General features: G+C 42.8%; 1 protein-coding gene across 10 annotated transcripts in view; it reads right to left on the minus strand.

Annotated features, from left to right (window-relative positions):
* LIMCH1 (LIM and calponin homology domains 1) overlaps positions 1-14076 on the minus strand; it is a 342494-nt gene that overhangs the window by 58484 nt on the left and 269934 nt on the right. For 6 of the 10 annotated variants that reach the window (XM_060148277.1, XM_060148276.1, XM_060148275.1 and 3 more), the window contains 6 exons: positions 13469-13560; positions 13245-13356; positions 8115-8150; positions 3134-3260; positions 1520-1677; positions 917-1325 (listed from right to left, as the gene is read on the minus strand). In XM_060148277.1, the coding sequence (XP_060004260.1) occupies positions 917-1325; positions 1520-1677; positions 3134-3260; positions 8115-8150; positions 13245-13356; positions 13469-13560 (934 nt within the window). Of the gene's footprint in view, positions 1-916; positions 1326-1519; positions 1678-3133; positions 3261-8114; positions 8153-12549; positions 12809-13244; positions 13357-13468; positions 13561-14076 lie in introns of all 10 variants that reach the window. The other 4 variants (XM_060148283.1, XM_060148282.1, XM_060148280.1 and 1 more) reach the window with 2 other exon arrangements.

Raw genomic sequence — 14076 nt, forward strand, 5'->3', positions numbered from 1 at the left:
TAAGCAAAAGTCAGAAAGTGTGGTTTGGTTCCCTCTGAAATTCAACAGGAAGATACATGGCATCCCACTGCTCAATTAGTTTAGTTTAGCAAACTTTCTTTACAGTCACATGTCCGTGTCTGCTACTGATGAATTCCACCTGTCTTCTATTATGAACCCATGTGGTGTGCAGGGACAATCAGAACTGATTTTTCTTTATAGTCAACATAGCTTGAGACAAAGGATGAGCACTTCCTCCTGATGTGAGGGAAAATACTAGAATTTGAGGAAGAAAAAAGACGTTTGACTGTCTTCGATTCTTTGGTTCTGGTACATCACTTTACACATTCATTGGCAACCCCTCCATCCCCCAAAACAACATACTTTCTTCCCACTTAAAAAATTAAAAAAATCTGTCTCATCTGAGAACCAAGTACATCCCATGTATTCCTTGTATTCTTATTTTTTTGTATTGTAGCATCTTTTTAGATATGATGGTAGTTTCTTCCTAAAAGAGAGATAGCTGTATATACTTCTATTTAAGCCAAAGGCAACCAAAATTTTGTTTTGAGGAATTTGCAATACCTCCAGATAGCTGGAGATACCTAGGGTGCTGCTAAATTAGGGTTTGTTATGACTACTATAGAGAGACCATGCCATCATATCCAACTATGAAACAGACATTGCTCATGGAGATGACTCAACCATCAATCTCACGGAAGCCCATCAGTATTAAAAACGGGAATTGAGGGGAATCATCTATCCCTTAACTATTTGCAAACCAAATCTCAGAGACACATAAACTTCACAATCATACATGTTAACACATTTTGCTTTTGTTTGATAAAAACAATTGCATCTTCTTGAGGCAAGATGCTTCCTTCCAGTGATTACCTGGGGTTCAGTTTTGGTTCTACCCTTCAGGAACTCATCCTACCTTGAAGGTCTTCAGGACCTCTTGAGAGTTTTTGGGCTGGGAGTAAGGCTTGGGTGTCAGCATAGGCACTGCTTTGGGAGTGACAGTTTTGCTTGGAGACCCACTGCCTGCTGACATTCTGGCATCCAGTACACTGGTACGAGCGATGGTGGTTTCCACGGTGGCAGTGAATTTGGGTGGAGACAGTGACTGTTGCCGCAGGTATTTCATGGGGTTGGGGTCATTCAGGAAGGAGGATAAGTTTGGCTCTGTTGAATGGCTTCTTTCCAGAATTTTTGGCATCTCCAAGCGTTCAAGGACAGCTTCGCTGATGGTGAACCTCTCGATGTACTGTTGTAGGATCCTTTCCGCCTCCTCCTGGGACCGTGCATTCTTGTATGCCTCATGCAACTCCCTCTCTCTTCGCTCCCTAAAGGATGGGCATGGGAGGGGAAGCAAGAACAAAGGCAACAGTCACAGGAATTGCAAAGCAGACCTTGGTAGAGCTGAAGGAAAGTATAATATTGGTGTCAGAGCCGTGGTGATAACCAACGATCTTTAGGAAAAGCACATCTAGATAATACTGTACATTCAACAACGAGAACAACCACAGAAAGAACCCACTTTTCCTGGACAATTTCCCTGTAGGTTTTGATGCTTTTCCTTCGTTCACTCGTCCCATCCTCTCCAGCCAGTAACTTCTCCATTTTTTTCCTTTCTTCCTCTTTCTTGATTAAGTCCTGAGAAGCACTTCTTCTACGGCTCTTCCAACGAGCCAGGTCCTGCAGGGGTGGGGGGAGGGAGACAGAACATTTTTCTTCAGGCTTGCACATAATTCCATTTCTTACTCTTCAGGGTTGAGTAAGCACTGACTATCGGCCAGGCTAAGACATTCCTGTACATCCAATGTAAGTCTGGTTGGAACAGGACTACCTCGAAGGCAGGAGCCCTTCAGAAATATCTACATTATCCATAGCAGGGCAGCGCATTTATTTAAACACCGTAATGTAAAATTTGTGATCAAATTCCATGTCAGTTGCCAAATTTTAAAGTATTGCCTCAGAGGGTATTGTAAGAAACTTCATTTCTTGCTATTTACAACCTCTGCATTGTGAACGGACTCGCTGACAACAGAATGGTAGGAATTAACCACAGACCTACAATTCCCTCAGGGAAGGAAGAAAAGACAGAAAAAAAAATTGGCTTTGGGGTCTTACAAAACCAACAATTCTGTACGTATTAAGTCATCTGATCCTTTCAAGAACCTCACCACAAATCCTATGGGCAGTTAGAGCATAATGTTGAGGACTTAGGATTCTGGAGTCGGACGGGTGGGAGTGCGGCTGTGAGAAACAATCCTAGCTCTATCTCTTCCACGCTTTGGAATCTCAGGCACGTTCCTTAGCCTCTCTGCACCTCAGTCTCCTCATCTCTAAAATAGAAATGATAATAATACCTACGCTTACAAGCCTGTTGTGAGGGTTAAATGAGGTGGTGCACAGACATTAATTATTACCACATTTAATCAACTTTAGAAAAGTTAACTTTTTTGACTAAAGGTAGAGGCAAATCTGCAGTAGCCACCTCAGAGGGCTCTGTGAGGATGAAGTAATCCACTCTTCCTCCTCTCATCCCTATCTCTAGGTTTCTCCCCTGCCCTGGCTCTTTGCTCTTAGCACACAGATGATCCCAAGGCCCCCGTCAGGCCCTGGAGCCTTCCTTACTGGTTACAATCCTGGCTCTCTAGCTCACTAGCTGTGTGACTTTGGACAAGTTACTTAGCTGTTCTGGGACTCATCTGTAGAACTGAGGACCATCATAGTTGCTAGCTCATTGGATTATTGAGAGGATTAAAGAATGGTTACATGCAAGGTACTTAGAATAGTACCTGTTACTGGTACGCTCTCGATGTTGGCAGTTATCATTGTCATCATCATTATTATCATCGATTCTAAATATATAGTCTCAAAAGACAGTCCCTCCTCAATTCTGCATCCCGTGCCAGTTGCCTCCCTTCTGCTCCCCTCTTTTTTGTGGCCAAACTTCAGCAAGGGTACTTTCCCTAATGCCCACATGGACTGTGTCACCGTTTGAAGCCCTCTAGGGGCGCCCTTCCTCTGCATGGCTTTCCAGCCCAAGTCTGATTTTCCAGCCCCGCTTGATTTTCTGCTCCAAAGGGCCTCTAGCCCAGCGGGCAGAGCAGTCTCCCCGCTGCCCACGGCCCTGCACGGCACTCACATCTTGCCATTTGTCATCCTCTTCCCGCAGCTGGTTGTTTATCAGCTGCAGCTGCTCCTGGCGGGCCCTGCTGTGCGGCTGCACCTTGGCCTCCTCCTCACACCGCATGTCGAACATACTCGTGCTCCTGCGTGTGGAGAGAGCAGACGACGGTGGACAGGGATCAGTGCTCCGCAAGTCTCCGCGCATTTGCAACGTCCCGCCGCGGCGGGGCGCTCTCGCGTTTGGAAAAACTGCCCCCTTCCCTCCACAGCTTAAGGCAGCAGCGTGATTTGCAGTCTGTTCATCCCTCGGCCTGCAGCAGCGGGCATGCTAGCAGCCTCACCTCTTCTCCTTTTGCGGCAAAAAGCAAAAATGTGACCATCTTTGTCTTCAGTGATGGCAGAATCAGGCCAATCTAATTTTATATGTAGGGGTCAATATATGTTTAAAGTAAAGGGCTAGAAAAAGGTATTTGAAGCTCTGGGCTCGTCTCACTTGTATTAGAAAGTAAAATGAAGAGAGTTAAAATGTATAACTTGGGGAGAATTGATAGCGAGGGAGAGTGGTGTCCCCTGAAGTGAAACTTAATTGCAGTAAATGCTTCTTTGTGTAAAGAGCTGGCTTAAATGCTTTCTCCGTTAACTGAGGCAATTTCTCCATTTTCAAAAAGAAAAAAAATATGTCATACAGCTTCAAGTCTAAGGCACCACCTTTTCCTGTTGTATTTTCTGAATTTTGGTTGCATCCAACAGCTATGTATTAATGAAATATACGTCTGATGTGGTTTATTTCTATGTCCTGTAAAACTGTCTGTAAATTGATAGTGTGTTGATGGCACCTTGGAATCAAGAAAATATTTTATGGTAAGATTAAAGGATAAAATATATAAATCAGTATATACTTTGTATCCTCAAATTCTCACCATGATTTCACTTTATTTTTGTCAGGATACCTCTGAATCTACTCTTTTAAAAGCAATAGCATTGGGAAAGCAATTTTTAAAAACCTTTAGGCTGTTCATATAATTGATATATTCTATAGGAGCTTATTAAATGTTGGGCAAGACCGTAGGGCCTTTGCTGCGATGCTTATGTAGACCTTTGCTACAACGAAAGCTGAAGCAGCAAGATGAAAATAGAAATAAAAACCAAAGCAAAATCTTCCCGTTTTTTTCTCTCAAAGAAATGACTAACTCTGGGAACCAAATGGGTTATAGAACACTCAAATCGAGTGGAGGGCTGTTTAAGAACAGAAGACCGATAGTCCATTTTTGAAGCCAGCTTAACACAAAGAAAAAGAAAAGCCATGCATTGAGACACCAACTAGTTCCAGACATCAGCAGTGATGTCCAAAACAGTCATGCCCATGGCCAGACAGTGCACAGTAGCAGCATCACCGGATGCTAGTGGGTTCCTCAGCAGGCAGCTCTCTGGAAGGAGAAGATGACCCCAAAGCAATGGCTGCCCACGTTCATTTCGGTCCACCCAAATGAACTTGCATGGATGTGTGGGTGCCTCTCCCCTCTCTCTGGATGCTGAACAATTTGAGTCTGACCTAAGAGAGCTAACACTGAAGGCTACACTTGTAATCTGCTTTCCCCAAGAGTATTCTAATAATCTGCGCCAAGGGACGTTCTTTGATCTGAGGCTTCTGCTCGCATGGACATGACACACCACGTGAGGAGCTGTCCACAGACTCAGGGGACAGTGTTGATTGTGGCATCTGTACCTTCCTGAAAGGTAAACGGGAGCCCTCAGAAGAGAGGAGGGGCTGCGATTTTTCACCTAGCTTATGCTGTTTATTAATGTGGTTTAAGGAAGATTTAGGAATTTGCAGAGTTAGGTAGAAAAGTCTAACCCATGGTTTTGAAACTTCATGGATCAAAATTCCCTTCAACAAGCTTTCCAGAAAGGGACCAAAACTCATCCCATTCTTCCTTTCAGAGTTTAAAAAAGTCTTACCTTGAAATATGTCTGATTCAGTCAGTTCATCTTTTAAGGCAATTTACAGGCTTTGTGAAGGTCTTAGAAGATATAAACTCCTCTGAGCCGGGACTCTCTTGTAATCTACTAAATAGTTGGCAGATTGTGGGAGAGGAAGGAGGTCCCTTCCTTCAGCTTTGCCATCTATAATTTTTAAAGGGCAGAATTTTGGTTTAGGCCACAGTGGGTGGCCATAGAGCAAGGACTTCTTTTGGGACCCCAGGAAGAAAATGGCAGCTTCCTCCAGGATTTGAGAATTGTTTATCTCACTCGACCGGCATGGAGAGGATGGGAGCAAGGCCTTCAGAGCTGCCTTCTTCTGTCCCGGGTTCCTATCTCTGCTCCCACCATGAAGTTTTAACTACCTCAGCCCGAATGTGGCCAAAAGCTTGTTAGTGAAATAAAAAGAGAAACACTTGCCTGCCTTCTCACATACCAGGAAGTACTATTTTTTTCCTAGAGTTTTTTTTTTTTTTTAAAGAAACACCAGCCAACTGGCCCAAAAAAGAAATAATAAAACTATGAGCGATATCTTTATACCATTTCAAAAAAAAGGAACTAAGCAAGCTCAGAACTGATAATAGTAGACAGAAAATGAGCTGAGTCACCATTCAGAAAATGTTCCCTAATTCAGAGATTGGACTCAGCCTCCAAAATGAAGAAGTACCTGTCTAGGGATGGGGTGGGGGACCCTGCAGAAGCCTAGGTTCCAGCATGTTAAATGGACTTGCACCAAGGCTATACTTCTCAGCACAACAGGCCGTGCCCTTGGGCTGCTGGGACACGGGCCCCTGGCTGCAGGGCCCAGGAGCCTCTCTCGGTGACAGGTTGGCATTTCTGAGGGCCAGGATTAAATTACCTCAAGGGGAGCCTGGAAACTGTTTCTGGCCCAAGTCTAAGGTAAGGGAATTAAGAACCAAATGGCCTTTGGCTCTCACAGTGTCCAGCCTCCTCGGAGGGGACCGCTGGGAGAGGAGGCATGTGGAAGTAAAGGGCAAGAAGGTGAAACTAAATCCAGGGAGCCATTCGTGGCTTGCCAGGAGGTGGAAATTTCTGTTTGCCTGTGTGGTAGGTCTGCCCCTGACCTGCATTTTCCTTAAAGGGCACATCTTTTTTTGATTGGGTTGCATTTTAAGAATGTGTCAATTACGAACAAATAGAGTCTGTGCCAATAGTTGTCCTTAAAGATTTTGAAAAAGGGAGATAGTGGGGGAATGAACAAAACATGTTATGAATTTCTGTTTAAAAAAAAACAAAACCCTGACATAAACTTTTCTTTTTGTTCCCCACATGGTTTCATATAAATTATGTCTACTCCAAGAAAGAAATGCAGCCCTTTGGATGTTCCTCGATAAGACCTTTGGAAAAGAAGCTCTGTATACTCACCCTGGCCCATAAGGCTGCTGTTTTGGTAAATTTAGAGGAGTCCCCACTCCCACCCATTTAAATCATTTTTAAATGATTTAAAAATCATTTAAAAAAAATGATTTTTTTTAAAAAAAATCATTAACTTCTCCTGAGGGTGAGGTTTCATATTCAGGTACAGGTAAAATTCAAAAGCTCTTTAATGTAGCTTCTTTTCTTTCAGTTTTTAGGGTTTTTTAGAGATCTGTATTAGGCAAATTGCACAGCAGCTTTGCAATGATGAAGAGTAAATCCATTCTATCAAAATGTTTTTGCTAACCAAATCAAAGAAGTGTTTTGCCTATCAATCTTATATAACCCTCTTTTCAGTGAATGTTAAATACTGCCACTGTAGATTTTAAAAGCAACAACCAGGGCTCAATTTTATAGACTACTTAGCTTCATGCAGTCAGTCAAGCTCCGGCTGAATTTGCTTTTGAGACATGAATGTTCCATGTGTCAGGCCACAGAGCAATCGTGCATCACACATCGGAAACCGATACCCTTGGCACACGAGTCAGACTGCTTCGAGCTACAAGTACAGACTAAGCTGACCTCTTGAACACAAACATGGAAAAAGCACAATTCAAAAACAGTCAATTGTGGCCTGATCTCGTTGTCATTGGTGGAATGATGTTTGTCTGTTCTACACTGTTATTTAGATTCCTCACTCGGTGACTTGAAACTATGGATCAGGCCAGGAAGACAGGCAGAGGGAATACTAGGGTCCACTCTTATGATGGCCCAGATTCCCACTAGCCCACAAAATCCCTCTCCCGGAGGGCAGACATCAGGCTTAGTGGGCCGCTATTGTTGGAATGAGATATCATGAGATATTCATCATGTTTCTTAAATCTGAGAATTCTGCAAAGAAAACTTCTGCCTTGGATATCAGTTTCAGAATGCTCTCCCTATGAGAAATCCATTTTTGAAATGGAGTTAATGTGGTCACAAACGGGAGAGAGTGGATTCTTTTCAAATTTGGATGTTAGGCCGGGGATGGGAAATGCATCTCTGAGAGGTGAGGAAACCAAGGAGAGGCAGCCCAAGTCATGTTGTACATTTTGACCCCCGACTATGCCACGGAACTTGAACGAAATCCCAACGTTTTGGTCTCAAGCATCCCACAGTTCATATTATTCCAACCTGAGAGGAACTTGGGCTTCTGAATCTATCATTCGTGGCTTAGGATTTACTTTCTTAGCTTAAAAAAAATGTAGCTACGAGAATGACCACTTCATGGCTAAGCCTTTGCATATCAAGAATTCAATGCAAAGCACAGAAAAGCCTTTTAACAATTCCGTGGTTCAGAAGGGGTTCCAACGTCCGAACACTAACAAGAACAACTTGCACATGCTCTGTCTATAAAAAGTAAACTTTTAAGCAGCAGCTGCATATTAGGATCATGGTTCAGTGGCTTTTTCATTCATCTCTCCTGCACAGAACGTATGTTCTGCATTCCAACTTCAAGTGCTTCTCTGAGGCTGCAGAGAAGAGTCAGTTAGCTCTTCAATCCACTGTTATATTAATTGCATTTCAATTAGTGGTGAGTACTGGAAGCATGCAGTTTAGGCTAGTAATTAATGTATTCCTACAAATACAAGACAACTTACTCTGCGTCATCAGACACAGGAGTTCTCGGTCCGTATCTATAAGACCAAATACAAAATTAGAGGATTGGTAAGACGAAGGTTAATGCTGTAACCACGCTGGAAATAAAAACTACAAGTGAAATGTATGTGTGCCAAACCTTTTTTGCTGATCATACTGGAAGAGAAGTGTCATTAGACAATTAGTAATATTCATTAACTGCTGAAAATGAAAGCAAAGTCTTGACATTTCTGAAGAATGCAAAATGTGTAGTAAAACCCAGAGGAGAAATGAAAAAAATCCCCATGCTACCCACAAAGAAAGAATCTGTTCAATATAAACACAAAAAGGCTTAGGTGCAACCCACAATGTTTAGAGAAGGCGCTTAGAAAAACCCAAACATGTATTAAGATGGTTCACAAACAGCTGAACTGTTCTTTGCCTTTCTGTGCAGAGTAATGGGCTGTAATGGACACCCAGCATAGAAGCACACACTTACTGACCCTTTCCCTGATGTGTTAATGCACTTGCACAAATAACATCAAAGAGTGTTTCTGCAGTTTTCTGAAAGCAAACCAGAACTCCAACCAGAACCCCAATCAGTGCCTTCCGCATGCATCTGACAAAAACCACAATTCCTAGAAAACTGGCAGCTTTAATCAAAACCAGACGTGGACGATACTCCACAACTTAAAAAATAATGACTTTTTTTAAAACAATCTTTTATATTCTTCTGATTATTTAGATCTACAAAGTTGTGCCTTCTTCGATATAGGCATTTTAAGTTTTAATGCATCTGATAAAACAAAGATAAAGGTCAAATTAGAAAATAAAAACTAGAACATTATGAGGGCCTATTTTAAGCACATTTAAAAAAAGCAGCTCCCACAAATGACTCTTTCAGCAAAGGAGAATATTAAGAGAAGGTTCTTACCTATGCCCTGAAAGGCTGTTCATTCATGCATTCTGATGGCAGACAAAGAATTTTTTGAGTAAAGAAAAAATGTCCTGCTTTCAGTCCAATAAATTAAATGTGCGGGTTTTCAGCAAAAATTACCTGATCCTGTGTTCAGTTTATAACAATTTATAGGGAAAAGAGTAATTTCTAAAGATCTCTTCCAATGATCTTAGAGAAAACACTCCAAAGCACATGGGTGGACACACACATACACCCTTCTCTCTGATACCTTCGTCATTCTACAACAGTCTGATTCATTAATAATTATTTTCATGCACGGCGAAGGCAACGACACTAGTTAAAAACCCAAAGTTTCTGTTGGAATGGCCAAAATCAAGAAGAGGAAAGTGTTTGTGAATGTCTCTCTTCCAGAAGTAAGACCCATTTTCTGTTTCTCTGGGGAGTAGTTTCAGAAGGTGCTAAAGGTTAAATTAATACCCTCAATTTTCCAAAACCATCACTGCATGGAGGCAAATGGATTCCTTCACAGCAAGAAAGAGTGCATAATCAGTGTTAATTCTACCCAGAATTAACAGTGTTAATTCTGAAGCCCCGGTAAAATGTTTCCCAGTTAATTAACAGGCCTACTAGAATAGACATTCAAATATAGTGTTTTCTAAATTATCTATGGAAACGAGGAGAGAAGTTATTCTTAATGGATGGCTAATCTAGGAATGATCAATGAACAGTTGGTATGTATTTCTGGGTCTATTGGAATATTTTAATTCATGTTTTACTGAAGTAAGATATACATATAGAAAGTGCACAGACCATACACACACACCCTGATGAATTTTCACAAACCACAGATTAGTGTTGAGTTTTGTGCTCTATAAATGGACTTATACAGCATGGACTCTTCTGAGTTTGGCTTCCTTAGCACATTTCCTTTATGAGGTTCAGCTATGTTGTTGCATGCAGGATATATTTAAATTTAAATTGCTTCTACACAAAACACTTAACAGCATTTCGTGGACAGCTCTGCCAACAAATATAGATTAACACTGCAACATAAGCTTCATGATGGTAGGGATTTTTCTTTTGGGGTTCTCTGAACAGTGACCAGACCAGGCCCTCAATAAGTACGTATTGGATGCTCTGGAAATTGAAAAGAATAGTGCAGTCTCTGAAGATGACCTTCATTTATCTGTTTACTATATACATATGGGTTTAAGAAATTTCCCCTCAGACTAATTTATTAGCTTTAAGAGGGCACAAATTTCATCAGAATTGCCTTTGCTGTTAGGGAGAAGATAATTAGAGTTTGGGCTTCAAATGATTTTCCCAGTTGTCCTATGGAAAATAGAAAAGTAAAGATGAGTTTAAAAAATCACTAACAAAGAGATTTTTTTTTAAAAAAATGCAAAGTAGGTCAGTCCACAGACTATCAAGTACAAAATTGGCCAGACAAATTACAGTTGGTATAAGCATCTTACAAAAAAAAAAAGCAATTAATAGAGTTTAATTGTGATGGTGGCGGTATTTAGAAAGACAAAAAGAATACTCTATTCACCTATTGATTGTGCTTATGTAACTTTCAGCACTAATAAAGTACTTCAGGGTCAATGATTAGCAATATTGTGAACTAGAATAAGCTTCATTTGAAGTGAGAGGGAAAAATGGATTTACTGCTCATTTAAGATTATCCCCCAGCACCCAGCACAGCGTTTTACACATAGTAATTACTCAGTAAATACTTGTTGAAAGGAAACATGAATTCCCAAGGCGTGTGCTTTGCTCAATCACACAATTACGTCACAGAGTTCATCTCACTATATCTCCTTATGCTCAAACCAGCCATTCAGTCCCATGTGAATATAAAGAGGTCTCTTCCCGAATCACAGATAGACGGACAGATACAAGTGACAGGGAGGTCGTCAGACCGCCACAGTTTCCTCTGGTAGCCTGGTAGGTAATGCGCTGGCATGGAACGGCGGCTCCCCCTTCAGACAGCGGTGGGTTTGGATCTTGGATCTGTGATTACCAGCTGTGTGAGACCAGGGTCTCGGTTCCTTATTGTAGAATACAGAAGAAACTGCTTAGTCTCAAAGGCTGTGTGAGAAGTGAGTAAATGGGCCACCTAGAATGTTCTAGTAGGCAGCCTATAGGCCTCACTTCCTTCTCTCCTTTCACGCTAACTGCTCTCCGGCAGCCCATGGATGCAGGGTCCAGCACCACATCAGGGCATCTGGGGAGAGAGTGAGCGTGGTGGGCAAGGCTGTCCCTCTCTCACTAACCTGCCCTCACCTGCTGGGATCCAGGTGTGATCCAGGTGTAACTTCTCTCTACATCAGGCTTCCCATTTGTGAATTGGAGCCAACAGCCATTCAACCTACCTGTGAATTCCCAGGAGAAGGTACGCTGGAGGAAACAGAGGCACTTTGAAAGGGTAACAGTTATAAAGTGGAGCACGGCTACTACTCCTGCCCCCTGAAACCAGGTTACAATAAGGCTCTCCTATGGTAGTATTATGATTCAGAAGAATGTAAAACATACATTAAATCCAGATGGTAACGATGGCTAGGATCTTCATCTTAAAATTGGGGGATTACTTAAGATTTTCTTTACTCCCCACTCTACCCTCTGTCCCACTACTATCAAGGTCCTTTGTGAAGCAGAACTTCATCACTTCCTGTTTTACAGTGGAGCTTTAATTATGCTACACACTCGTACTCCTCGGCCCTGCACTGATCAGGCAGACCACACTCTTCACAAAAGTCTATCACTCTTACTAAATAGCAACAGAAGCTTCAACATATAGGACCTGAAACCAGACCATGAACCCCTGGATTACTATTTCCCTACTTTCATTTTATTTTTTTAAATTTGTATTTTACATTGGAGTATAGTTGATTTATAATGCTGTGTTAGTTTCAGGTGTACAGCAAAGTGATTCAGTTATACATATACCTATATCCATTCTTTTTCAGATTCTTTTCCCATATAGGTTATTACAGACTATTGAGCTCCCTGTGCTGTAGAGTAGGTCCCTGTTGATTACCTTTTTAACATATTCCCTACCTTCATTTTAAATCAAGTCAGAGCACGGAATGGAAATCCTACCTCTAGAAAGCACTATTTGCGAATGTTAAAATTAAATTAAACGAATTGTATAAGTAGTATATATCTTCTTTGGACCTGAAGACCCTCCTGGAATCAGAATGAAATCAAGTAGGTCAGAAAGAAGTTCAACTCCTTTACCCGACGGCTCCTATGTGAGCTAGGAAGAAATAAAAGAGTTTCCCATTTAGGCTGCCCACAAAATGAGAGTCAGAAAGAATGTTTAATAGGACAATTCACAACTGAACTATTCTTTCCACACCTGCTCACATGCAAAAAAAGAAAAACACATCTTGGCAGACTAGGCCATGTCATTTCTGCTAGCAATAGCAGGTAAGTGGCACGGATAAACCGTAAAGCATTAATGACACACTCAAAGCATGTACCAAGGCTCAGACTGGAGAAACAAAGTCAAAACAGCTTAGGATGATCTTCTGACTCTTATCTTTTATTGGTGGACCCTTGGCAGATCTCTCCACAATGCGTTGCTCTGCAGATGGAACTGGACGGAACTGGTTTAGCTTGGATCCAAGGTGTCTAAGAGATATCCCAGTTCTCCTGGCCATCGCATCATCTTTTTGTGAACCATACCATTTTCTTGGGCCTTTCAGTCCACTGCCACTCCAGGCAGGAGCTGTCATCTTCTCTGACTTCTCTTCTCTCTCTGCGGCCTCCCATTCAGAGGTCAGGGGACATGAACTAGGGCACATCAGTCCAGCCAGTCAAAGGGCACTTACTGCTAAAGATGTTTGCAGTAGCATCACTCGCTTGGCGTTAACTCAAGACGGAAGAAGCCAGTGATCACGGAGGCAGCAGCACACACAGCGACTGAGGATTAATACCGTGGACCTCCATCATGCAGCTGATACTTACACGGGAATGGGTTTCCCTTTCTGGTGTTCCTGATTCCTGAGAATGAAATTTGGCCAGCGCCCAACCACATGCAAGGTCTAAAGTCTCTACCCAGGAAGGACACTGAAAGCAGAGCTCTGACCCTGGGATGGGCGCATTCCTTTAAGGGGCTCCACGCCACATCAGTCATCAAGCGCATACCGTGGCTTTAAGCTGTTTGGGGGGACCCAGCAGCCACAAACAGCAGAGGCAGCGCACCCTGGAAAGCGGGCGAGGCGCTCACAGTGGCTGGCCGCTCTCCTCGGATCTTTCAGCCTTTGGCACCGTCTCAGAACCTCTTTGAACAACTCCTTCAGTCGCTTCTTTGCCATCCTGCGGCAGCTGTTTGCAGGTAACTAAAGCCAGACGGGACAGCTTTACTACTAGGAAAGGATTCCCACCAGAGGCCTTGGGCCCACCTGTGAGCCTTCACGTCCTCACCTTTCTCTGTCCTCCTCGGGCACTCACCTAAACTGCAGCTATGCTCTTCCTGGGACTCCGGCACCACAGCCAGCCGGCAGACCCTCTTACAACGGTCGTCTACACCAGACGTCACTATTCTGTTGATGATCAAGTAGCATTGGCAGCAAGAGGGAAGAGGGAAAAGAGTTAGGAAAGGAGACAGTGAAAGTCACTGAGACTGAAAGGTTAAGAGAGAAGGTTCGGTTGCTATTCCAGAAGCCGGTTAGTAAGGATGACATACTCAGAATGAGATAATAGCATATGGGCCTGAGAAAGTCAAAGAAGGCTAGCCTGACTCTGCCACCATGGGGCTGAGTGATGGCCCCTTAGTAGTCAAGGACTCAAGGATGCATTCCTTACTAATTTCTTAGTCTCACCCCTTCCACCCCCCACCCCCATCAGCCTCTGAAACCCCAGCAGGGCATTTCTGATGCACCAGGGTTATTTCTATTGACAGCCTCTAGGGTGTCATCCACAGTACGGAACCAAAGAAACCCCTCTCTATGTCATGGACCATCCACTGTGTGCTTTGGATATCATGAACAAGGCATGGAGGAGACTGTCCTGAGCATTTCCTCCTGCCGTGGAGGGCTCTGCTTTGCTCCCACCATGCA

This window comes from Lagenorhynchus albirostris, chromosome 4, assembly GCF_949774975.1.
Source record: "Lagenorhynchus albirostris chromosome 4, mLagAlb1.1, whole genome shotgun sequence".
Classification (NCBI taxonomy): domain Eukaryota; kingdom Metazoa; phylum Chordata; class Mammalia; order Artiodactyla; family Delphinidae; genus Lagenorhynchus; species Lagenorhynchus albirostris.